The 26,520-nt window shown below is 47.8% G+C and overlaps 1 protein-coding gene across 2 annotated transcripts in view; it reads left to right on the plus strand.

Moving 5' to 3' along the window:
• The window catches only part of DAPK1 (death associated protein kinase 1), a 174,229-nt gene that overhangs the window by 119,958 nt on the left and 27,751 nt on the right, over positions 1-26,520 (plus strand). For both annotated transcript variants that reach the window (XM_080819410.1, XM_080819409.1), the window contains exons 5-19: positions 1,164-1,293; positions 1,476-1,524; positions 1,611-1,637; positions 2,146-2,298; positions 2,653-2,698; positions 3,819-3,908; positions 5,292-5,384; positions 7,411-7,530; positions 7,972-8,070; positions 8,832-8,930; positions 10,222-10,320; positions 11,246-11,443; positions 12,687-12,884; positions 18,046-18,144; positions 25,057-25,134. In XM_080819410.1, the coding sequence (XP_080675536.1) occupies positions 1,164-1,293; positions 1,476-1,524; positions 1,611-1,637; positions 2,146-2,298; positions 2,653-2,698; positions 3,819-3,908; positions 5,292-5,384; positions 7,411-7,530; positions 7,972-8,070; positions 8,832-8,930; positions 10,222-10,320; positions 11,246-11,443; positions 12,687-12,884; positions 18,046-18,144; positions 25,057-25,134 (1,578 nt within the window). The remainder of the gene's footprint in view (positions 1-1,163; positions 1,294-1,475; positions 1,525-1,610; positions 1,638-2,145; positions 2,299-2,652; positions 2,699-3,818; positions 3,909-5,291; positions 5,385-7,410; positions 7,531-7,971; positions 8,071-8,831; positions 8,931-10,221; positions 10,321-11,245; positions 11,444-12,686; positions 12,885-18,045; positions 18,145-25,056; positions 25,135-26,520) is intronic.

A 26,520-nucleotide genomic window follows, 5' to 3' on the forward strand; every position in this document is an offset into this window, starting at 1 on the left:
GTGTAGCAGATGGAATTAGGAAGATAAATCAGCAGGTGTATAGTGCATACCTACTCAAGGATTCCTAACCTTTTGTGGGATAGAGACTGAAGATAAATGATTACGTTCAAGAATCCCTGGGGAAGAATCAAAGGGTTTTACCAGCCGGGTCTCTAAGCAAGGGGGACATTCTTGGTTATGGGGTGTTTTTAGCCTAGAGTGGCCTCTGGCTGCCCAGTTTCCAACCCCTGTAGCTGCAGGGCATGTAAGGAGGAAGATATCTTGATATCTCCTCTGCCTCTTGATGCAAAGGCCTAACTCTGTCACCAGCAATGGATCAAGAGAAACTCTGAGATTGGCTAATTGGGGTCTTTGGCAGCCTGGAAACAAAGCACTGTGGGAGATAAAAAGGCGTGTCATACTTGTAACTATCAGGGAGGTTATGGTCTCTATAGGAAGGGAAGGCATATACGGGAGCAACAGGCCATGATGATGTAAGATTCAAGGCACTGAGAAGTGATCACAAAGCAGTGTGTGATCGATTGGCAAGTGAATGATTCAGATCATTGGAGCTGGGACGAGACTTCAGAGGAGGGAGGACTTTCTCCATACCTATTGTAGCAGAGCTGTTGAGACCCCATCTGGATCCCTCCCGCACTCACTAACACACCCTGAACACTGCTGCCACACACACTTGTGGCTGTCTGCCTGACGTCTGGCTTCTGGCCTGGGAGCTGCATGCAACAGAGTCAATGCCCACAGAAGCCGCTTTTACCAGTGGAGGTGGTTGGGGTGGGAGGGATGGTGGATAAATGCCCCGACTCCCTCCTGCTTCAGCTGGAAAACTCAGTGCTGCTCCTCCTTAAGTTCCCCAAGGGGACTGCCCTCCATCACCCCCACCTTGACAAGACACCTTGTGTGGGTTTCCTTCCTTCTGCTTCCTGTCCACCGTGTAACTCTTCCCTGGAGCCCCCTCCCACAAAAGCCACTCGCACCTGAATCCCCTGGCACAGGTCTGCTCCCGGGAGAACCTAAACCAAGATATTTCATTTTCCTGGCGTTCTCTTGCAACTACCCAGTCATCCCTAGGTTTGGGTGGGGTTTTTTTCAGGGAAGGGGAAGAACAATTCTGCCACTTTTTCTTCAGCATAATATATTATAGCACTTCTCTCTTTTTTTTTAAGCCTGAAAACATCATGCTTTTGGATAGAAATGTCCCTAAACCTCGGATCAAGATCATTGATTTTGGGTTGGCCCATAAAATTGACTTTGGAAATGAATTCAAGAACATATTTGGGACACCAGAGTTTGTTGGTAAGTTTTTTTTTTTACTCCTGTGCTCCTTTATTTCTCATAAATATAATGGATTAAACTGGCAAAATGTCCCCTGCTGTAACATCATCTGTTTCCCTGGTACATCTTTCTGGTTTATATCTGATGCTGAAATCTGTTGATTCACTTTCATTCAACACTAAACGTGTTTTATTTCCTCTTAGCTCCTGAGATAGTCAACTACGAACCTCTTGGTCTAGAGGCAGATATGTGGTAAGGAGCATGCCCTTGATGCTGTCATTTTTCTGATTTACTTTACTGTTCTTCTGACACTGGCTTCTGTTTCTGTTTGTGTCTAGGAGTATCGGGGTCATAACCTATATTCTGTAAGTATCAAAATCCACGTCTCGTATTCTTTTCCTCTTTCTCTGAGACCATCTGTCTTATTAACCATCTATGTGTCATGTTGATCTCTTCAGTTTATGCATGCTTTTTATGTAAACATACTCATTTTACACCCCCAGAACACGTTTAGTTTATACTAATTAAACATTTTCTTCTAATTCGCAATGAGTCATCAGAAACTGCAGCATCATCGCTTTCAGCAAGCGTGGCTGTCCGTCACTGCTGAGAAAATAGGAAAAAAAGAAAATAGGGTGTTTTTTTGACTACTAGATGCTGTTCCAAATTAACTTTTGAAGTGCCTCGTAGGCCTTAAGCTGGAGGTTTTGTGCATGGCAACTAAATGCCCCCTACAGTGTAACTGGTTCTGAAGGAACTGCCCCAGCACCAGATTGTCATCCGACGCCTCACTCCCCTTATCAGTTGTTATAGAAATGACGTGACAACCCAAGAGGTAATTATGCATGTTCTGCACCCCCACTTTATTAACAGCCTAAGTGGGGCCTCCCCCTTTCTTGGAGACACTAAGCAAGAAACATTAGCAAACGTGTCGGCCGTCAACTACGAATTTGAGGAAGAATACTTCAGTAATACCAGTGCCCTAGCCAAAGATTTCATAAGAAGACTCCTCGTCAAGGATCCAAAGTGAGTGTCCGTCATTCCTGAAGGGTTCCCGGCCGTGGCTCCAGCTCACAGCTGGACTGTGCATGCGGCCACGTTTACGTGAGCCTGGTTGGTTCCGCGTGGCCAAGGAAAGCATGTCACGTGGAACGCTCCGGAAAATGCAGGCAGGGCCCTTTGGACCTGCTTGTCGGTCCCTGCAGGTAGAGTAAAACAGTCCCAGAAAGACCAACGTTCTTTCCGGCTTTCTTCCATGAAGCAGTCCCTGACCTGCATTTTCCAGAGCTCCTACCTAGGAGGCCCAGCCGGCATGGAAACAACCTTAGTGTTTGCTTCTATGGTCACAGCATTTTTTTTCTTTCCCCTCCCCCTACAAAGGAAGAGAATGACAATTCAAGATAGTTTGCAGCATCCCTGGATCAAGGTAAGTTGCCCGTCGTGATTGGTTTGGTATTATAGGGCATCCTGGAATGCCTTCGCCCTGGGGTACCGCAAGTGACCGTGGGGTCTCGCCGCAGATTGTGTGGAGGATTGTTTTTGAGACTGGTGCCATATTTAAAGGCGGCTGACAGATGAGAGTGTCCTAATGGTCGTGGAGGTGAGAGTGAGCTGTCACGGTGCAGGATTCTAAATGGGGAATCGAAGGTCAAGTCTGCTCAACAGCCATTTTTGGTTTGACCTGTGGGATGGTGGCCCAGAGACTATTTTAAAATTTTTGGAATTGATTTCCAGCATAAATATCATATCAGATCTGGATTTCTGGTGTCTGTTGTGAAATTTAAAGGTTACAGTACTGAGCCCGCATTCCATAAAGCCCTCCAAACCCTGCACAGCTGTCTGTGCCCGAGCCTGCCGCCCCTCTCCCCCTGGCCTATTCTATACCTCTGTGTTCTCTCAGACACCCACTGGCATTTGGGTTAAAGAACTGTTTGCTCCAGCTACGGCAGTTACACGTTAAAATCATGGAACTGCTAAGGGAATTGCAGTGTAACAGGTTGCATTGCTGAAGTAGGTTTGGGGCTTCCAGAGAGTTCTGCTGTGTGAGCTCCTAGCGGTTGCCTGGGCTCCCTGAGGGGGCAGTGGTGTCTCCTCCTCTCATCAGTAGAGCCAATGCTCTCCTAAAAAAATTTGGTACAGGGAATTCTAATGCTGTCAGACAGGGCTGATTTGCTAACCTTTGAGTGTCCTCCCTGTCTGAACTACCTGATGATACTAAGTTCACGTACCGCATCATGCAACCTCGCCATGAATCTTGCCATTCCCAAACTCTCACTGCGGGAAGTTCGCATTCAGCCTGGTCCAAGCTCAATTCTTCAGCTCTTCCCAAGATCCACTCTTTATGGGTTTTATCAAACCCTTGGCCATGAGGGTTGACCTCCAGACACTAGGTTCCTGGCTCTTGCATATTATCCGAATTTGTTGTGTTATATTCGTAAGGTGAGTGTGTACACATCCCAAATAGTTAGAGGTTCCCAAAAGTTGTCATGGCGCACATTTCCATCATTTGAGGGCTCTAAATTTGCTTTCTTGGACTTTGATTTTAGCCTAAAGATACCCAGCAAGCACTTAGTAGAAAGGCGTCGGCAGTCAACATGGAGAAGTTCAAGAAGTTCGCAGCCCGGAAAAAGTGGAAAGTAAGAGTGTTTGACAGGGAACGATTAACTGATTTCTTTCCTCTGTGGCACTGACGCTGGCCAGTCTCATCTGTTCTGATACTGGCCGTACAAAAATGCATCCTTCTTTGGTCTGTTTGTTTAAATTTACTCTAGTCTTCTGCACCATTATGCTATTTTCAAAAGATAGGTGAAAATAATATTTCAGTCCTTTTTAACTCTAATTTTCATATGTAATTTTTGCATTTTTTTAAAAAAAATCAAAACCATTCCCAAGGCAAATGTTTAAATCCGCACAACAACATTATAGTGCAGTCTCTTCCTAAACGCAACAAGCCACGTTTTAAATCAGTCTGTTCTTTGTGGTAAGCAGCATGGAATCGCGTTTATAGCAGAACTTGTGTGAATGGTTCTCTAAGTCCAACCTTGATCTGTGATGGGTAGGGGTGGGAGTGGGGCAAGGCCATGAACATTTGCCCTGTGGCCTCTTGTGCTTTTTCAGTGTGGATGGCCTCTGTGGGGGCTGTGTGGGGCATGGCTCTAAAAGGCATTCCAGCCAACCTTGCACGAATGAAAATTCAAGGTTAACAAGGTGACAGGATGTCTTCCTACGCCCAGGGTTGTGTGAAGCCCAAAGGAAGCAGGTGCCTGCCCCATGTCTCTGTCCACTGGGCCAGAAATGGCCCTCATATTCACACCCATCAAGTTCTGGGTGCCATGATAGGGATGAGGAGGACCACAGCACTAGCTTACTTGAGACTTAACACTTAGTCTAAAGGAAGCCCTGAGAATAGTCTTAAAATAATAGAGAGAACCACTGTAATTTCTCTCTTTTTTTCTTTTTCATACACACACACACACACACACACACACACACACTATTCACTATTGCTTTTGCCTTTTGAGAGTAAATGCAGGGGTGTTTGCCCTATAGGCTAAGGAGTTTCCCACTTTTTGTTTCCAACAACTGCATGAATTTTGATAGTCACATTACCAGCTTGCCTGGGCAGAAGGACACAGGACAAGACCCTTGCATACCATGCTTCTCTGAGTGGGGATGTGCAAAGGCTTTGTTAGGGTAAGATCCCACTGCTCAAAAAGTAGATAAGGACCTGTTAAGAGAAGGGATCCAGACCGGGCAATTGTGTAGTTAATGAAACGTGGAAGGGAAATCTCTATCCTGTTGTCTTGATTTATAAGACCTTTAGAAGTTTCCTTAAGCAGATAGGATCCAACCTCCTTATAGGATCCTTGTAAGATCCCCCCGCAAAGAACATGCCATCAGCAGTGAATGCCAGCTCAAAGACTTTGCTATTTGCACTAATTTGAGTATCCTTATATATGCTCTTTCTTTCCCTTCTCCTGAATTTTATTTTTTTTTCACTTTTTCCTTTTTTTTTTTAGCAATCCGTTCGCTTGATATCACTGTGCCAAAGATTATCCAGGTCATTCTTGTCCAGGAGTAACATGAGTGTTGCCAGAAGCGATGATACTCTGGTAAGCAAACCTGTTTGCCTTGGTGAGGTTTGTTCTTAGCACTGTGTGTTTCAGATGTTTAGGTTGTTTGATTTGTTCAACAACCCAGAAAACCGGAAGTCATGGAAGTGTCAGGCCTCTTCTTCTTCCACTCAAGGGAGGGAACTGGGTGGTTGATTTGATGTACTCTGTTGCCTCTTTTGTTCTCTTTTCTCTTTGTTTGGATTGGCACCATACCCACCCCCGCCTACTGACTCTAACACCATCCCCCCCCACTCCGCCTCTCCCACACTCTCGGTTTGATGAGTGACTGGTCAACAGAAGAGGAAAGCATTTATTCTAATTTTCATGAATAAAATGAGAGTCCTCTGTTGCCATTGACCTTGGAAAATACTGGGTCATAGTAGTACAAAAGGGCCAGACACTCCTCCTGCCAACACACACACACACACACACACACACACACACACACACAAATCAGGGCAAATATTGTGGGGCTCGCCGGGGGAGTTCATGGTAGACCAGAAGGCTAAACCTACTTCCCCTGTTGATCCTGTATTGCGTGTGTAATGCCCTCGAGAACAACTCCATGGTTTTTTTTCCCTTAATCCACACTGAAACCTAATCACAGATTAACTCTTCAGATATGGCTGGACACGTCTGAATTCACTGAGACCCTCCCCTGACAGACAGTAGGGCTTTGGGAGCCCTGGAGGTAAAGGGAACCAGAAAGGGTGTTTCTGTGGGAACCAGCCTGCTCCCGTGACTACTATGTAGTAAATGTTTCCTGAGTGGCTCCAGGGGCTCCACGGGCAGGATGACATACCCGCAGATACCAACTCTTCCCTTCCCTCTGATACTAGTTGCTTCACTGAGACTCCAGGTGTAGCTTTGTAGGGTAAAAAGAGATAGGAAAGGTTAAGAAGAAAATAGGAATGGGAGAGAAGAAGCAAGGTCGGAGAAGGGGGAAGTGAGGAGAAAGTTTGGGTTTGGGGATTATTTGAGGGTAACAGCGGAACCAGGGACAAGACAAAAACTATTAACCTAAGTAAGGTGAGAACAATTACATGTTACAAATTAAAATCATCTTGAATAATCTCTCAGGGGGAAATCTAAGCAGCGCGATGTGAAGTTTAGGGTATGAGAGGGCTTCGGGCTGTGTGGGGGCTCCAGGTGGGATAGCCCCTCCCACAACTCCAGTTCCCTCTTTGTCCTGATGTCTTGCTAATCATAGGGACCTATGGTGACCATCTGCCTCTTCTTCCCATTCACCCCATTTCTCTTGACTGTCACTTTCATGCAAATGTCTCTTAGTCATCAAAGTGAATTGTGTTGGAAAAGTGAAACCAGTGACATTCTTGACATGGGCTTAGTACGGATATTATTAAAACCCTCGTAAAGTTTGTTTGGATTCAGATCCATAGAGAAGAGAAAGCTGAGCCCAGAGAGAAATGCTTTCTCCGTTCTGCCCCCAAAGCAAAGACTCAATGTCTGTCCATATGCTTTTCCAGATTTGAAATAGTAGAAGCCATATCCTGTATGTCCAGAGATTTTGTTTGGGACTTTTCTGGCTTATTCCTTAGTTTTAATGTGCCATATTTGGTAAATATCTTATTATTATAAGAAAACTCTGACAAAGTGGCAAAGATTTAACTAAGTTGTTGTTCAACATTATCTAGTTATTTTCTCTTGTAACAAGAAATGCATCTGCTTTCCATTTTTTGGGCCTTTATTTTCATACTTCTCCCCCTCTAGGGTATATATAAATATGTATGTGTCCGTGTATATGTGTGTGTGTATGTGTATTTATATGTGTGTGTGTATATATATATGTATATGTGGGTAGACAGAAGGCGGTGTTAGTTTCCAACATGGCAGGAGCAAAAAGGAGCCTCCTTCCCTTCATGACCAGGTGGATTTGGGGAGAAAGTGGCTTACTTTGCGCTGAATGCTTCTCTTGACAAATGAGCACTGATTTCTCTTATGCTGATAAGAGAATCATGGCCAGCAAGCTAACTCTTGTTCCCTCTTCACGGTCTCTCTCAAGGATGAGGAAGACTCCTTTGTGATGAAAGCCATCATCCACGCCATCAATGATGACAACGTCCCTGGCCTGCAGCACCTCCTGGGCTCATTGTCCAACTATGACGTTAACCAACCCAACAAGGTCTGAGGCTGTTCTGCCGGGGGAGCGGGGGGGGAGTCACCACGACTGTACACCTCCAAGTCCAAGATGGAGAGGATCCCTTTCACTTCTCCATTCCCTGGGGCTGTTACAGGCGCCATCCTGTGGGGAAGTCACTTCTGTGTTGATAGTGGATTGAGTTAGAAATGAGGTCAAGGGCATTGAGGGCCTTTCTTCATGCCCCTCATGTACCTCTACTCATGACATTGTAAATGTGCTCCTCCTGCAAAGGCACATGTCACCTTGGGTTGGGAACCCAGCAGAGAAAGGCTGTGTGTGCTCCTCTTGTCCCCCTTCCCTGTGGTGCCGCAGTGGTTGTGTGTGTGTTCCGACATGGGAAGCTGTGTGGTGTGGGGCCCCAGGGAGAACTGCTTTTCCCTTCCTACCAAACTGGAAAGAAATGTTCTTCCTTGCCTCTTCCAGCACGGGACACCTCCGTTACTGATCGCCGCTGGCTGTGGGAATATTCAGATACTACAGTTGCTCATTAAAAGAGGCTCAAGAATCGATGTCCAGGATAAGGTCAGAATTCTGTTTTAGTGCCACTGAATTAGCTTTTAAGTATTTCCCACTGTCTCCCTATCTTAGTGACTTCATTTCTCCATTTGCTGTAAAGGAAGGTGAACTGCCTAACAGGCTGGTCCAGTCTAACCTGTGTTATAAAGAAAAAGGCAGACCCTTTCCTTCCTCTTGTCTTCCCTTGTGCACTACCAAGATGCACTCCTGACTTATCACGTTTACTCAACAGGGTTAGTAAATGTCATATTTGGCAAAATTTTCATGATCTAATTAATCTCATCAGAAATACATTTGCCTGCACGTTTATTAGGACAACAAAGAAAGGGCACGCCATACACCTTGAGGTGTAGGTCACACTGGAAGGATAGATACAAGTGTTGAACAGGGAGTAGTCACTACAATGGCTCTGCCATCAGCTTCCATACATTTTCAACAAAACTATAAATGGACTGGATCTGATCCTTGTGCACAGACAAAGTTCTAACCAGAGATTGAAATGAAGGTTGTAAGAGAAGAAAAATGGCATTTTGAAATGATTCTAGATTTACCAAGAAAGTTGCAAAGATAGGACAGAGAGCTTCCCAGAAATCTCAACATCTTACATAACTGGTTTTTTTGGCAAAACTAAAAAATAAAACGGGAGTGTATTCCTCTTGGAAGTTGCTCCCTTGAAGTTGCCGTCACTCAGGAAGGGAACTAGAGCGAGTCTGAGTGATGCGTGCCTTGGGATCTGGAAACGTCATTCCACATTTGTTTTTATACAGGGTGGATCCAATGCCATCTACTGGGCCTCTCGGCATGGCCACGTTGATACCCTGAAATTTCTCAATGAGAACAAATGCCCCTTGGATGTTAAAGACAAGGTAAGGCCACTTATTTTCTTAGGGACCATAGGAAGTGATAAGAGGTTGCTTATGAGTGTTGACCTGCCATATGCATCAAGACCCAAAGCGATAGGGCTCGTAATCAAAATCTTCCTGCAGAGAATTTAATTTAGAAGTTTCTTTCTGCTGCTGGCTTGGTCTAATATTAAAATCTGCAGTTAGCTGAAATCTACCAAGTCGTTGGCATAATATGCAAGCAGTGACTTATCTTCCCCATAACATGGAAACTCAGGGTTCTGCTAGAGAGACAACCAAGTCCTGATTCTTTTATTCAATTACCATGTGTACCTACCTTTACCCTTTTCCTCCTCTCTGAAGTAGCTGCCAGTGTAGATCTTACGCACTAGAAGGATTCATTGAGACTACATGTAAAATAAGGCTTTGGGGGGCAAAGATATTATAAAAATTATTGATTTAGCAAGGTAAATTTACTTTTGTATATCTGTTGTTTCATTTGGTTCACACAACAGTCATGTGAGTTAATTGGCAGGGCTGGAACACATACCTAGGATTCTTACTTCCTCATCCATTATGCATTGAACTGTGCAACCCCGCTCTGCTCCTAATACTTGCAGACTGATTTGTCATGTTCTTTCAGGACTGCCACATACAGTTGTATGGACTGCGCACTGCTCTAGATCTAAGGGATGATAGTCACATCAAAGACACACACACACACACACACACACACGTTACGGCAGTTTTGGTCAGGTAGCAACAAGTATCTTGTTTTGTTTTAAATCTGTTTGTACTCCAAGTTTTGGGCAAATATAAGTAAAACATCCTGAGGAAATTTCATATATTACAAATTCACAGAATGCGACTGTGGGCTAAAAGTGATATGTTTTAGAATCTCTGAGAATGTAAGAAATAACATCCTAAACATACACAGTGAAATCAGAAACTTGATCATAAACAAAACTTTAAATAATGTAATATTAAAAAGGGAGTTTTGTGTTTAAAAAAAAAATCCCATGGCTGTGAGCATCAATATATAGAGAGGATTGAAAATCGCCATCACAGACAGGGGAGCATTCTTACTTAGGAGGTTTTGTGACAAGCAGGGTGAGCTATGTGTCTGGGTTTAACACTAGCTGTGTGGGACACATCCTACCCCAGGGTCCTGGGCCCAATCACCAAGGGGGCATCAGGCCTGAGGGTGGTGGGGGCCCAAAGAGGAAGATGTGGAGCCAGGCACGCATGGGATCTGGTCTCCAGTCCTATGCATTCAGTTTCCACAGTCTGCTGAATTTGTCTGTTTCTCTTACAGTCTGGAGAGACAGCCCTTCACGTGGCAGCTCGCTACGGCCACGCCGATGTGGTCCAGTTACTGTGCAGCTTTGGCTCTAATCCCAATTTCCAGGACAAGGTGGGTTATGGTAGTCGATGTCCTTCCATTTGCCTGCTCGCTGCATGGATGTGCCCCGAGCTGATGGATAGGGTTGGGTCCTTGGGGTTTTCTGCTTAGATTTCAGAGGGCAGGGACTCAAACAGAAACACAAACATTTATTCATTCTTTCCTTTACTCCTCTGGACAATCCTGCATGTGGGTTGCTATTATTATCCTCATTTTACAGAAGACGGAGGCACAGAGAGGTTCAGTGACTTGCCCAAGCTCATACAGCTGCTAAGTAGCAGAGCAGTCTGGTTCCACAGTCATGGTTCCAGAGTCATGCCGTCAGCACTATACCATAATAACCTCTTGCGGACAGACATGAGCATCTAACGATATTGGTGGTGAATATACAGGCCTTTCAGGCCTATAGACTGTACGGCCAGCCCTTCCCGTGACTTCTTAAAGCCCGATGATCTCAGCACTTCTTTGCCAGAGCAACAGTAAATCATGTGACTCATCTTTATGTGACATACAGGACAGAAATTTTGAGGGGTTAAGATTGTTGCAGGAATGCTTGCTCGGGAAGTGCTCTTCCCCCCGTGAGGAGTCTCAGAGGACGTGAACGAAGGCACTTTCCCAAGAAAGATGCTATAAACCTACCCACCCCTGGGCTCCCTTGTTTAGAACAGCCGAGCCCACCGTTCCAGGGGGCTCCTGAAAGTCAGTTAGTAACCGGCAGGGGAAACTGAATTTGTGCAACACACAGGTGTGGACGCACAATGAAGGAGAGAAGTCAGACCCACATCCATTATTTCCGGTGAACGTCTTCCTCCACTGGCCATGAGCTCTTTTGTCTGTGCTGTCGTCACTCGGCTGCCGTGACTCGGCTGGAACTCTGCGCACGCGTACTTGCATGTTGTTGTGTCCGTCTCTTCTATGCGTGTGTCTCTTTGGCCAGGAAGAAGAAACCCCCCTGCACTGTGCGGCCTGGCACGGCTATTACTCCGTGGCCAGAGCCCTTTGCGAAGCCGGCTGCAACGTGAATATTAAGAACCGAGAAGGAGAGACGCCCCTCCTGACAGCCTCTGCCCGGGGCTACCACGACATCGTGGAGTGTCTCTCCGAACATGGAGCCGACCTCAATGCCTGCGACAAGGTGCTTTGTGGGTAAATGTATCAGACTCCCTGGCATGCGATCTGGGGAGCTGGTAGCACCACAAGCCTCCTCTATTAATTTACCTAACAAACTCGAATGTAGCAAATTACAGTGATCCTTTGTCCTCTCTGTTTCAGAAATTCTGTGCCCTTTTCTAGATTCTGTTTAATAATTAATATTCCTTTGTGACATTTAACACTTGATGTCTGTCACATGACTCAGGTGTGTATCTTAGTTTAGCCTTTTCCGCTTTGGAGCAGGTACAGCGATGATCACTGAGCCTAAGACAATCTTCAGTTAGGACTAAAATTCGCAAGTCACTATTACTTCGTAGATTAAAGAAAGAAATAGGTGGTTTATTTACTTTCATCGCCGGCTGTTTTGTAAAAAGACGAAAACCACCCTTGTTTGTCTGATAATTGCCATTCTCGACCAGGTGTTCCTTTATTTAGGATACAAATTCAGCATAATCTGTTCTTATTTTAAGTTTGTACTTAACGTGAGGCTGTGATGTTACTCTATATAGTCAGATTTGGGATGGTGTAGTTAAGTTAGTAATTGCTGTTTTTGGAGTATTTTCTTAGTACAGAGAGGTGGTTCTCAACTGGGAGCAAGCTTGCCCCCAGGAGACATTTCGTAATGGCTGAAGACCTTTTGTGGTTGTCACAGCCCAGAGTCCCCATACAGACATGGCCCCAAACTCTGCCCCTGGCTCGGGAAACTCAACCTGTCTGTTTGCCAGGGAATCCGTAACAAGGCTGGTCTTTTTGGGGATGCCCGGAGTCAACATGTTATATTTGCCCCTAATATATAAGGCAGCTCTTGAACACATCTCAGTTTCTCCCAGGGCAAGATAAAAGAATGGGCATTCTACTTAGGAAGTCAGTAAAGACTGCCGAGCGAATGTTTCTTCAAAGTGGTTTTCAGGTCTGTGATAAAACAGGCCATTGGAGTACCTACCATTTCTTAAGTTCTGTAAAGTCAGGGACAAGAAAGAGTGTTGGCTCTTTTTCTCTGATTGTACTGGCCGCACCTGGAATCGTCAGTCTGTAGTTACTTAGTGGGGCCCACGAAACCTGTCCCCCACTCTCCGGGAGGAAAGTCTGTTATGTAATCCTCCCATCAGGCTCTGCGCTAGCGATGCCGTCCCCAATTCATCTTGGCCCAGTGGCGGCTGGAAAGGCGAGCGGCCAGCCCCGCGGGCCTAAGGGAAAGTGCTCATGGCCCCTGGTGCTTTTTGCAGGATGGACACATCGCTCTTCATCTTGCCGTGAGACGGTGTCAGATGGAGGTGATCCAGACTCTCATCGGCCAGGGGTGTTCTGTTGACTTCCAAGACAGGCATGGCAACACCCCACTCCATGTGGCCTGCAAAGACGGCAACATGCCCATTGTGGTGGCCCTCTGTGAAGCCGGCTGCAATCTGGATATATCCAACAAGGTAATGGCGGCGGGGATGCAGGGACCGGCACATGCGCCTGACCAGCTGCCGCTGGGTGTGGCCAGGCTTCTCTTTGCGTCTCATTGTTGTTCAAAGTCCGTGTTACTCATGGGCACCTGTTCGGTCTTACAGGGCTCTCTACTTAACGTCATATTTTATTTTATTTTAAGATTTTATTTATTTGACAGAGAGAGAGATCACAAGCAGGCATAGAGAGAGGAGGAAGCAGGCTTCCCGCCAAGCAGAGAGCCTGATGCAGGGCTCGATCCCAGGACCCTGAGACTGTGACCTGAGCCCAAGGCAGAGGCTTAACCCACTGAGCCACCCAGGTGCCCCTTAATGTCATATTTTACATTTAGCTTTGAATAACTTCGTGAAGTAACAGAAAATTATTACATGAATAAGTACTTCCTACCTAGCCAGGTGGTCACTTATGAACATTAAGAGAGGAAGAGAGAGAAAAGGAGCAGAGTGTGTGTGTGTGTGTGTGTGTGAGAGCTCTTGTGGAGGAATTCTGGAACATCCATCAAATGAGAGTCTCTTTCTGGAGCACTAAGTCTTCGGGAAGACGCTTCACTGAGAATCCAAGACCCCGATTTCTGTTCTTAGCTTCACCCATTGAGAGTTTTATGGTCAAGCACTCACAACCCTAGTTTGTGCTAAATAAATTTGGTAAGACCGAGGGAATGCTACCATTTGGCAAATAAAGAAACGGAAGTAAATAATTACGTGCTCCACAAACCCCAGATGTTGACTTCTAGAAGTTAGCTACCACCTTCCCTTTTCCCTGAACACCATCTAGATTTTCATTACCAAATAAGACAGAAGAGTTGGCTCTTTCTGTGGTTTCAGCCATGTGACTGTAAGAAAGGCAAACACTCTTCTTTTGTGATTGTGTTAAAAAGAAAGTCCAAGTAGAATTAAATTTTTGAATGTGGGAAGGGTTTGTTTGTAAATGGCAGAGATGATGCCAGCAGAATTTTATTATGATTTGTTTGAGGTAAGAGAATTAATATCTGAAACAGCGGGAAAATTACACTCCTACCAAAAATTATTCCTCTCGCCTATTATGTGATTAATTCTAATGAAAATTGAAATTGGCAATCTGCGTGTTCTGGAAATTTGGAAACGCAAGATCGTAGGTCTTAGCCATTAGCTGCTACGCTGGTTGCTTTCTTTGTTTATCCCATTCTAATCCTGCCAAGTCAGTCAGGAAAGTGGCTTAACAGGAAAGCCAGATGTAAAGCAGCATCAAGACCTTGACTTTCCTTCCAGGAGTCTTTAAACCAATAAAAAGTGGCTTCAAGGAACAACGTGGCGCTTACTTGGATATGTTTGGATTTGGCCACAGCGTGCACGGAGGGCCACTGTGTGCACAGCGTCTAAGATGAGCTATGCTGTGGGAAGGTGGAGGGGCCAAGCGGGTGACTCTGGGTTCCTTGCACCAAGTTAAAGAAGGGAATAGGTGTTCCCATGCCTGAGTGCAAACAGTGCACCTGCTAATATGCTCTTAAAATACCCAGCAAGAGGGGCACCTGGGTGGCTCAGTCAGTTAAGCGGCTGACTCTGGCCATTGGCTCTGGTCATGATCTCAGGGTCGTGGGATCAAGCCCTGCAGCAGGCTCGGTGCTCCATGTGGAGTCTGCTTGATTCTGTCTCTCCTTCTTCCCTTGCTCACATGCACACACACACGCTCTCTCTCTCTCAAATAAATAAGTATATCTTTTAAAAAAGTAAAATAAAATACCTGGCAAGATAATCCTAGACTTCCATGTTTAAAAACTACTGGCCTATTGACTGGGAAAGGCTCTCTGTTGTTGATGCTGTGGCTGGCCGTCCAGACATATCCCCATAGATGTGTTTCTACCGTATAGGGCAACACAGTGGCTCAGAGAGGTGGTTCAGCAGGTGACTTGGTCACGGACCTGAGCTCAGCAGAAGCTCCATGGCGTCAGCCTCCTGGAGTCCATAGCCCGGGTCAGAGGGTCATGTGGAACCTGCTCCGAGCCCCAGCCTCTGTCTGATGAGCAGCTCTGTGCACTGGGACCCACAGACAGGCTCCCTGGGCCGCCGTCAGTGCTCAGGGGCTCAGCACACTGTCACTCTGTGTGTCTCACTCCTTCTTCAGAGGACTGAGAACATCTTCGGCTTTTTCTCCCTTTTCTAGCTTTTAGGTTTTTTTTATTTTTTATTTTTTATTTTTTATTTTTTAAAGATTTTATTTATTTATTTGACAGACAGAGATCACAAGTAGGCAGAGAGGCAGGCAGAGAGAAGGGGGGAAGCAGGCTCCCCGCTGAGCAGAGAGACCGATGCGGGGCTCGATCTCAGAACCCCGAGACATGACCTGAGCCGAAGGCAGAGGCCTAACCCACTGAGCCACCCAGGTGCCCCTTCTAGCTTTTAGTTTTAAGAAAATGATGGAACTCTAAGAGGATCTTGAATTAGTAAGAAGAAGGCATTACTTGCTCGGAAAGCGCCTCTACCTTTACTTGGCCTCACCCTTGTAAGCAACTGTCCAAACGGACCTTAGCACATGACAGCCCATGTCCCACAGGCAGATGGTCACTCCTTTCTTGTGATATGTCTGGCCTTTTCCTTACCTGGATTCAGTTACCCCGGAGATAACAGTGGCCATTCAGGTCCTACCCCTGTCCGCAGTGTGGGACAGGAATTTGTCACTACCTTTGATGCTCATCAAAGTGAAACAGATCTTTCTCAGTCTTCATTCATCCCATGGGAAAAACAGGAGAGTGGCTGTGGACATGGGCTGTGCCAGGGAGCACAGGGCAGAGAGAGCTGGGTGACACTGAGCCTGCGGACCTTAAACCTTCTTCCTCTGGGATGGCTCTTCTTATCAGCAAAGATGGAAAGCATGTTGTGCTCATACACACATGCACGTGCCCACACATAGAGATGCACGTATGTGTGCACACATACACAGACCAGCACAGACACATGCACACACACATGCACACGCAGTTGGGCACACATGCATGCACATATCCAAGTGCATGAGTGAGAATGGCCAGCCAGCCAAGCATGTCCTAATACCTTTCTTCAGCGCGTTGTGCTGGGTGAGGTCTGGCGCTTGCAGATAACAGCGGGAATGGTTCTTGCCCTCAGGCTGCTTTTCCCTCCAGCTCTGTCTCCTCCTGCAGTCTGCTTTCACAGGGACAGGTACATGGCAAGGTGGCGCTGGGCACATTAGAGAAACCGAGAGGGCTTTTTAGAGGCACTTAGGGCTTTGCTGGATGGAGAACAGGGGAGAGTGTGTTTCAGACTGAGGGAACTGTTCGTGTATGTTTGGGGACGATTCTCTGGATGCGCCTGCAGCTGACCTGGGGGTGTAGGTTTGTGGGGGGACAGGCAGTGGGGCACAGAGAGAAAACGCAGGTGGAAGGGGATCTTGGGTCCAGATGGTGCTAGACCTTGACTCCAATCCTGAGGAGTTTGGGTTTGGTTCTATGAAAGGTTGGAGCCTTCAAAAGTGTCAACTTCCTAGTCCTTTTTCTTTGTTGTGCTTCTTCCCTTGCATCAGGCGATGCCTCCCACTGCCAAGTTTCTCTTCCTTCCACATAAATCCAGACACCTCATCCCGTCTTTACAACCTCTCTCCTCCTTCTCACTGCATTGCTAGTGTATTTGAAGGCTTCACATTTGCTTTCTAAAGCTCTCTAGATGACAGTAAACAAAACACAAGACATGTATGCACATTGTATTTGTAAGGGCAAGGAACGGAACCACCTTCAGTGTCCGTCCTCAGGGGGCTGTCTGCGTGAATATATACACATATTCACACACGGTGTCTGAAAGAACGTAATTCCTCTAGTGACAGGCATGACGAAGTGTCACCCATGTATTGTCAGGTGAACGTGTAGAGTGGGGTGTGATCATGTCCCGGCTTTTCAAATTATTTGTTTCCTTTTATGGATTGAGAGCTAAAAGCTTGGCAGGAAAGGCAACAAAGGGACCAGCAGGATCTGCTCTGCGGAGGGAAGTTGGGGTGGGGACAGAAGGAGAGGAGCACTTCTGTTTTCCACCCCATCCCTCAGGGTCCTTTGCATATTCTAAATCAGCAGGTGTTAACTCCAGAACAAAAGCTTACAATTGCAAATAAACAGCCTGAGACCGGTACCTGAAATTCCTCAGCCTTCCTGGTCCTGGTGTCTCAGAACTTTTTTCCTGGTTCCCCCAGGGCAAGAGAAATACCTAACTGCTCTGCTTATTAAGTGGTTTGGCCCAAACAGCCTAGTAAGAATTTATGTCCTAAAGACTCAATAGCTGTGGGAAAAAGTGACCCCACACAAATGGAAAGGAAACAAATATTTTGATTTCAGGCTTCCATAACCCCAATGGCATACCAATGGGACGTGTGTGCTTTTTGGGCACCTCACAACTCTCAGACGTGAACCCAGGTTGGACACTGCCACCCTTACTTCCTGCTCTACCCTGATGTCCTCAAGATACTCACCTCCTGTCGCAGTAACCTCCCCACACCCTTTGTGCTAACACCACAGAAAGGAAGGCAGGGCAGTCTCCTGCTGAGAGCCTGAACTGCCTCTTGAAGCTAGTAGTTCACTTTGAGTCTGAACCTGCTGCTTCCATTGAAAATGCAAAATATTCCCCAGTACCCCGTGAACTCACTGCAGTGCCCTGAGGTGCCTGGGCACACAGTTTGGGAACCACAGACATAAACATGAGGGAGCATGGTAGGCATGGCCTTGCACTGTCACCGCAGTAGAGCCACCTCAGTAGCTCTCCTTCCATCCCTTTGTCCCTTGCAGCATCCATATTTGAACTGTGGTGCAGATCTTTCTGGAACTTTGGGACCCTTTGTAAGAGCCCTGATTCAGGCCTCCTTTCTGCCCGCACAGCGGGAGACTTGATTTAGTTATGATAAGCCTCCTACTCTTTCATCCTTTCCAGTTTTAGTTCCAAGTTACTCTTCTCACTGGAGAACACTCGCCCCCGTCCTGCCAGGCTTGCGTCCCTCAGGAGAGGGCGAGTTTCTGGAGAAGGGAGCCCACACCTCCTGTGTCTTCAGGGGGATCCCAGATCCCTCACACAGTGCTGACCCATGGGATGGACTCGCATCCAGGGCCGTCCTCAGCAGCCATCGTTGAGAAGGACTCTCTTTGGGCTTTCTTGTGTTTTCCAGTACGGCCGAACGCCTCTGCACCTTGCAGCCAACAACGGGATTCTGGACGTGGTGCGCTACCTCTGTCTAGCGGGCGCCAACGTGGAGGCGCTGACCTCGGTGAGTCACCCTCTGGGGCGGGAGAATGCCATAGAAAAGGCCATAGAAAACGTCTCAGGCCTCAAGGGCATGAGGGGCAAGATATTGCTTGGCAATTGCCTCTCAGTGGACAAGCTGCTAGAAGCTTCGCTCCCGCGTGACAGGTTGAAGACAGTTGCCCACACAGAGCCAGGGGTAGGGCTGGCTTGGCCACCTTCCCTGCGCATTTCATGGCCCGCGCTGCCACGAAGGCCTGCTGTGGCCTGTGTTCCACAACAACACCTTGGGGTGTGTGGTTAGGTATGTGTTTTCCTTTTCTCAATGCTCCCCTCCCCTATGGGGTTTCAGAGGCGCCTGGGGTGGGGGTCAGGGTGGGGAACTGCTTGGGAGAGTTATGTTCTCCTGTTCAAGAAGCTGCCTTGGCTCTGAGGCGGGCCCTGATGATTTTACAGGCGATGCTTCTGTTCCCCCGGCCTCCCCACTCCACCTTCCACGCCGGGTACTGCCCCGCTTGAGTTACATTTCATGAAATACCAAAGAGGAAAAATCCGGGGACCAATGAGATAAGGTTGTCATTTTACTGTTCCCGTGAAATATTGTCATTTGACTTGCTTCCGGCCTAATGGTGGGTTGAGTCTCCCTCTCCGTTACGTGGGAGATTCCTGAAACTCTCTAGTGCTTTGCTGACATAAAGTGTTTGTCTAAGGAAAGCCACTGGAGTTTCAAAATATGGCATCCAGTTTTGGGAAAATCAGGGCCCTGAGACCAGAAGGGAGGCCTCATTTCTTGGAGAGGCATGCAGGGGTTGGCAAACTAGGGGCCACGGGCCAAATCCAGCCTGCTGCCTGTTTCTGTAAATAAAGTTTTATTGGGACCCAGCCAAGCTCACTATTACATATTTATGGCCACTTTCATGCTATAAGGGCAGAGGTGAGCAGGTGCGACGGAGACCCTGTGGCTTCCAGAGCACAAAGTATCTACTCTCTTGCCCTTTACAGAAAATGTTTGGTGATCCCTGGTAGAGGACATTGCCTCCCTGAGTGCACTGATAGTCCTTTGATGTCCTTCTGTCCCCAGAAGTACTGGCCCCGTTCTCTGAAGTGTTGAGCCCTGAGCTGAGCTTTTCTGCAGGCCTAGGGGATGCCAGTGGGAAGGGACTGTCCCTTTCTTAGGGCACCTTCCCGCCCATCACAAAACCCCACAAGGCCATGCATGGGCTTCTAGGCCAGATGTGCCATTATCAAACCCTGCCCGGCCATGTCTTGGGAAAAGTGTATATATACATACATATATATATGTATATATATACACATATATATACACACACATATATATGTATGTATATATACACTTTTATATATGTGTATATATACATATATGTGTGTATGTATATATGTGTGTATGTATATATGTGTATATATATATACACACACACACACATACACACACATACATATATGTCACAAATGTTGCCTCACAAAAAAATAAACTGTCAAGGATGGCTCTGAAGATACCAGATGCTGATTCTGCCAAATCCCACAGGCAGGTTAGGGACAGTAAAACGTGTGGCCCTTGGCCTCTGCTGGGTGGTTGGTGCCACCACATGACCTCTGTGAGCCCTGGGTCCTCTCCTTTTGCCCTTGCCCCCAGCAGCTGATTCCTCACTTCCCATCAGGGGCCTCCCATTCCAGCCCGCCCTCAGGTCCATCTCCTCATTCATCCTGTGCTTCCGACGTGCCTCCCTTGTTTCTTCATTCCCCAAAACTGGGCATGTACTGTGCACCAGGCACAGCTAAGACCCAGGAACACAGGGGCAGATGAGCTCTCCTCCCTCAGGAAACTTCCAGTAGTCTAACAGGGGGTTGGGAGCAGACAAAAGAGCCACAGCAGCAAGGTACAGTGAGGGGATGGGACCAGTGAGGGGAGTTTCCAGGAGTGGGGAGCGCTCCTCAGGGAGAGTGTTGGGAGCCCCCTGTGGGAAGCCCTAAGCTGAGAGGCCACAAGCCCTTCTAGGAGCTAGAAGGACAGTGGGCCGGAGCACAGCATGGAGAGGCCTGGCGGGCCAAGGGGGAGAGAGCAGGGCCTGATAGGCCGCCTCCCGGGCAGGTGTGTGTACCCTGAGGTCTCACTCTTAGAGCAGGGGCAGGCTTCCAGGTGCCCAGCAGGGGGGCGGTATGATCACCGATGCCTTGCTGCGAGCTGACCTCTCCAACAGAGCCATCCTCATAGGCACAGCATGTGCCATGCCAGATGTTCTAGAAGCCGCATCCAAAAAGGAAAAGAAAGGAAGAAGTTAATTTCAGGAATAGATTTTCTTTAACACAAAACATGCAAAATGTTACCATTTCGACCAGCAATCAGTATTTTAAAGGTATTGCGATATTTCCCGTTCTTCGGTTTGTACAGTCCTGGAAATCGTGTTTTATGCCCCCAGGCATTTTACGTGGGCCGCATTTCAACAACGAGTAGCCAAGGTTGGGGAGGGGCCTCCTGATTGGCAGAAACAGTGCCCGCCCCTTTCCCGTGCTTCTGTCCGGGCAGCAAGAGCTGGCAGGGTTCTGCGTCCTTAACCTCAGCTCGCGACCCTGCGGCGCCCCCTAGAGGTCGCTTGCAGTCCCATTCTGGTCTCAGCCGCAGTTACTTGGAAAAGGCTCTGAAGGTCCTGCCCTCTTTCCTGGACTCCCTCTCCCTCTCTTCCCCTCTACCCCCCACAGCCCCTCCTGGACACTGTGCTGCCAAGTCTCCAGTCACCTCCTAGTAGCTCTTGACTTCAGAACTTCTTTACAGTAAGATAAAACAGATTTTTTTTTTTTTTACGAAGCATATGAACAAAAGTAAAGCTTACTGAATTCTTATAAGCTCTGCACCTTTATAACCCACTCGAGGTCAAGAAGTGGAACTCTCGAAGTCACCCCAAAAGCCCCCGGGGCCTGACTTGGTCACTGCGTCTCCTTCCGCACAGTGTGACCCCGCTCTGACTTTTAGGGTAGCCGTACCCCTGCCTGTCTTCATTCTCCTCCGCACCTCAGTGGCAGCAGGTTTTCTGAATCGTGGTCCATTAGCCAGGACTTGCACTTCCCACCCCTCCCACTCGCTTTGGGTAGGAAAACCGCACTTGCTCCGGCCTCTCCTGCCTTGGCGCGCCTCCTCCAGCCCCAGTGGCCTCCCACATTCCTTCCCTGCCCTCTGACCACCCTGGGCTGCAGCTGCCCCTGGCTTCAGGCCCACATCCTTGGCTCCAGCCGCACATCCCCAGAGCGCCCCCGCATGCCCTCTGGTGGGCACCAGCTTCGGAAACCCCACCTCTAGGTTGTGCTCACCCTCCAGCCCTGCCCTTCTCTGTCAGTGTCTGACCTGTGCAGAGGCCTGCAGCCCCTGTCAGCTCCTAGGGTCCAGGAACGGACACACACCCCAGCTGTAAGACATGATGTGCTCTTTCTGTCCGTGTGAGAAAATTTCAGTGCCCAATAGCACATAGGCACATAGTCACAGATGACATTGGTGGCAGGAAGGTTCTGGAACACTAGCTCCTTCTCATCTTTCAGTAATCACTTGGAGCCCCAGATAGCCTCCTCTTTTCAGCCCCCTCTAGCTCCCCTTCTTGCTCTGTTGGAATTGATTGCTGATCCTCCATGAGGTATGACCCCTTGGCCATGATCATGTGCAATTTGTCCCAGTCTCCTAACCGGTTTCCTTGCTTCTACCCTCACCTGCCCAGACTGTTCTCAGGCAGCAGCTCGTGTGACTCTATTGCAATATAAGTCAGATCATATCCCTCCTCTGCTCAGACTCTCCGTTAAGTTAGAAGTCCTTATGATGGGGACTACCTACAGACTGACCCCTCGCATTGCCTCCCTGACCCCCATCTCCTGCTCCATCTCCAGCCTTTGACACCGCCCCCCCCCCATACCAGGAGAACCAGATGAGCTTCTCTGAAACTCTTCAGACAGGACAGTCATCCTGCTGCCTCAGGGCCTTTGCATTTGCCTTTCTTCACAGGTATCCAAATGCCTTGCTTTCTCTTCTCCCTCAGGTTGTCACCTTCTCGGTGAGGCCCTCCCAGACCACTGTTTGTAACCAGGAGGACAATGAGTGTTAGAATTGCTTGTGGGAGTGAGTTAGCACCTGGTTCAGGAGCACAGAGTCGGGCAAGGCCAGAATGCAAACAACCAGCTCCTACCCCATTCTCTCCTAGAAAGGCAGGGCATTTGGGGAAATTCTCAGCTTTTTTATTAGCAATTACTGCCTCTTCCTTTTTCCAAGACTGGTACTCTTTTGGTTCTTTGCATTTGTTTATCTCTGATCTGCTGAAGTGCCTCTGTGATGAGGGTCCCTGCTTCCGCCTTACAGTGAAGAAGCCCAGGTTCCAGAAGGCCCAGGGACTGACCACACAGCTGGTGGGGGGCAGATTCAAGAGGTAAACCTCGTCCTTCTGACGCCAAAGGTCAAACTTCCCACCACACTGGCAGGCCTTTCTTTTGGGAGCTTGAACACTGTCTCTTACGGCACAGTGTTTTGCAAGCTGTGAAGTGCTCCACAATTGTAGGGCATTTGGTTAGTGGTGGTTTTCCTTTCACTTGAAAGGCTCCATGATGGACAGGGACCTTTGTCACTGAACGTCCTCTGCCTGTGTAACATGCCCATCCTGGATCTCCAAGAGAATTGTCAGACAACTTTAGTCAAGGCTCACTTGGCTGCACGTTGCATGGGGAATCATGGGGAGCACTCACAACCACAATGTCCAGGTTGCACCCAGACTGAGGGAAGCAGAGCGTCCAGAAGGGGGTGGGCGTGTGCAGCCCGCCGGAGGTCTTAAACACCCCCAAGGTTCCAGTGTGCGGGGAGGTTTGGGAACCGCTATCCTGAGGCCTTTTCCCCAAGGTTCCAGTGTGCGGGGAGGTTTGGGAACCGCTATCCTGAGGCCTTTTCTCATCATGTCAGCAAGGATCTAGGCTGTTTGGCACGAATCCCTGGTTGGGGTGTGGTGACTGACAAGATGCCTAATTCACCCCAAAGCAAACTAGAAGCTCTGCCCTGCCCCCTGGAGACACCCGGGGGCCCTAAGGGAGAGCGAGAGGTGGCCCCGTACTGTAAAGACTGCTCCCCCAGGCGCTCACGGGAGCTTCCAGCTTCAGCCTAAGGCAGCGCTTCTCAGCTGGGGTGATTTCGCGCCCCCCAGGGAGCACTGGGCCATGTCTGAAGACACTTGGAGTTGTTAGGAATCGGGGAGGACGATCCTTGCAGAGACCAGAGACAGATGCGCTCCACACCTTGCAGTGCCCGGGACCGCCCCGCACAGCAGAGAATGATCTAGTCTAAAATGTCAGCAGTGCGGAGGCTGAGAAACACTGGTCTCATGAAGCCCCGCGCAGGAGAAAGTGGAAGATGTGCTGTGGGTGAGACTCGGGCAGCGCCGAGCTTCCTCGGGAATGCAACTGTAACCGGTGCTGAGCAGCCCCGAGTGGGAGAGGGGTCGAAATGCTTCTCGGTCTCCTTGAAAAGAGATTGCTTTTATTTGCACGGAAATGGCCTCTTGCCTTTTCTACTCTGAATTGGTAACTGTTATGCCCCAATAACGGGTCCGTGATTAAAGGAGCGAGACTGATACAAAGCGAAGGTCAAGCAAAGCTTTATTTCGCGCCAAGCATCAAGAATCTAACCGAACGTTCGGGGCCGCACCTCTTACAAGAGAGGGCGACCCTTGTCTGTTTCACAGTCTAGCTTTTAAGGGCAAAGACCATGCGGTCGGGCCTGGCCACGCACAGGTGGCCAATGAGATTGTAACACACCCAGGAAACTCCACAGTGATGTTAGGTGACCAATTGAATTATAATTTACCCTAGTAGACATTTGAATCAGCCTATTACACCTTGATTAGGATTGGCGCCAAAAGGGTACCCAGAGGGCGGGCCCATACTCCTTGGTAGCTAGGGAGACAGTATGCAACCCCCTACTGATCGGATGTCTCCACCTGGCCTGACCCACCTTTGTATCTGGGCATTGTTACCCAGAGCTGGTTTCCGGGACCCGCCTTTAAGTGAATCCCCTGGGGGGAGGGAAGCAAGGACAGTTCAAGGGCTAAACAAGGTTTTGTTTAACCTCAATGAAAGCCTCTTGACAAAATATAAACATAAAATAGGTCCTTACAATAACGACTTTAAAACTGTAGCAGAACAGCCCCTCAGCCTCCTCGGTGGCCCACAGATGAGCAGCCGGAGGTCCCCTCCCGCGAGGGCCCCCGAGCACGCGTGCGGGCGCAGCAGGCCGCCTGGACCAGGCGCGTGGTGGTCGGGGCGCTCCGAGTTAGCCCGGCTCCTGCTTACTGGGGGCGCGGAAATGGAAGTGAATTTGCTCGCTGTGAAACTGCAGCCTTATGAAAATTCTCTCCTTAAAAGGTGCCGTGATCTCTGATTTCCTCCTCTTATGTTCACTGATAATCTTTACATCAAAATCGTCTGTAAAACTAAGGCTTTTCTTTGAAATGCACAGAAATTTCCAGTAACTACATCCTCCGTGAGTGCTCAGGTTTGTCCGCGGAAGGGATTTAAGACACTAGCTAGCACCAGCTAGACTTTGGCATCTATGAACGTCTTCATCATCTGCTTTCTTGGCGGGAGGTTCAGCATCTGGGGTCATCCGCCCACCCGCGAGGTGCCAGGTGTGAGGAGAGCCTGTGGGTCTGAGACATCTCACGGATGGACTTTGAGACACCTGTGCACATGTTTTTTCTCTAATTCTCACCTTCCCTCCCTGCAGAACCAACGAGGAAAGGAAATAAGGACTGTACAGAAAGGGAAAGAATCGAGGACACTCTGTCCACCTTTTTTGTTTCTAAGGCCTGTTAACGCTTGCTCCTGCCTCTGACAGCAGAACCAGTGGATGGAACAAACAGCCTCCCGTGAAGGAAAGACACTAACGGTTTTTCTCCAACAGGACGGGAAGACAGCAGAAGAGCTCGCTAAATCAGAGCAGCACGAACACGTAGCAGGTCTGCTTGCAAGACTCCGAAAGGTGAGAGATTCTGTCTTTTGGTCTGATACTGTTTTTGTGTGAAAAATTCTGTCTTTTTCCTTTTCTGCCATGAGATGAACAAAGTGAGGCTTTGGACACACAGGCTGTAGAAAAGGCATCTCTCCCTGTCCTGTGGTTTGCATACAGTTAGCATAAATGCATCAGCTACCTATCAGTTTCTTCTTCAGTGTTTGGACTTGGAAATCATTTGGCTTCCTTTCAGTTTCTGTGCCTGGTTTCCCTCCTCCCACCCCTTCTGTAATAACTGTTCCCGTAAAGTAGACAGGAAATGAGAAAGCTGACAGTTTCTTCCTTTCTTAATGTTTTGAGCTCCAAGATGTCACATGATACGCTCGGGTTTAGGAAACACTGTTGCTCTAAGGTTTAAGGAAACAGGACACAAATAAGTAAATGCAGAGGTGTCTTTCTAGCCCACATCATAGGAATGTGTATCAGGAGTCTTCAAAATAGTCACACCCTCTAAGGTAGGAACTCCATGTCTAGGACTCTATCCTAAAGAAATGGAAAAAATGCAGGAAATACTGTTTTATGCACACAGATGTTCATTGCAGTGAAACATCAGATGACCAACAATGATGTCTAGCGAATTGCTGTACAGATGTAGGATAGAACTGTTTCTGACCACTCGAGTATTTTTGAAGTACTAAACTCAAGAAGAGTTTAGGACTTTCTAGGGCTTCAAAGCAGAAGATAGATTCCATATATGCATGTTATAATCCCTTCTGTGTTTTTAAAAAGTGCATAAAAAGGAACTATTAACAGCGGTATTTTGGGATTTTGCTAGTGTGACTTCCTGCATTAAATATGACTGCATTTTTTCCATGTTCCATATGATGCTGGTGAGCCTTAAACCACAGATTTGAACTCCGCAGGTCTGCCTCTATGCAGATGTCTTTCAGTAAGGACAGTACAGTGCTATAGATCTATTGTGTCTTCCTTCCGATTTTCTTACTAATGTTCCCTTTTCTCTAACTTACCTTATTGTAAGAATACAGTCTGTAGTCCATATTGACAGACAAAATCCATGTTAATCTCCTGTTTATGTTATTGGGAAGGCTTCTGGCCAACAGTAGATTGGTAGTAGTCAGGTTTTGGGGGAGTCAAAGATATATGTGGATTTTCAACTACATGGGGGGGTCAGCACTCATGATGCCTGCATAGTTCAAGGGCAAACTGTAATCACGTAATAATTTTTCAAAACCAAACTTCCGAGAAATAAAAACAAACAAACAAAAAAACCAAACCAATCCAGTCAATTTCAGTGCCCAGTGGAAAGGTATTGTCCAATACAAGCTCGAGGTCCCACAGAGGTCCCGCCATATAAATTGGAAAGTGCCCTGGGAGCGGACGATCCCCTCTTAACCT

This window comes from Martes martes (assembly GCF_963455335.1).
Source record: "Martes martes genome assembly, chromosome: 12".
In the NCBI taxonomy this organism is placed as follows: Eukaryota; Metazoa; Chordata; class Mammalia; order Carnivora; family Mustelidae; genus Martes; species Martes martes.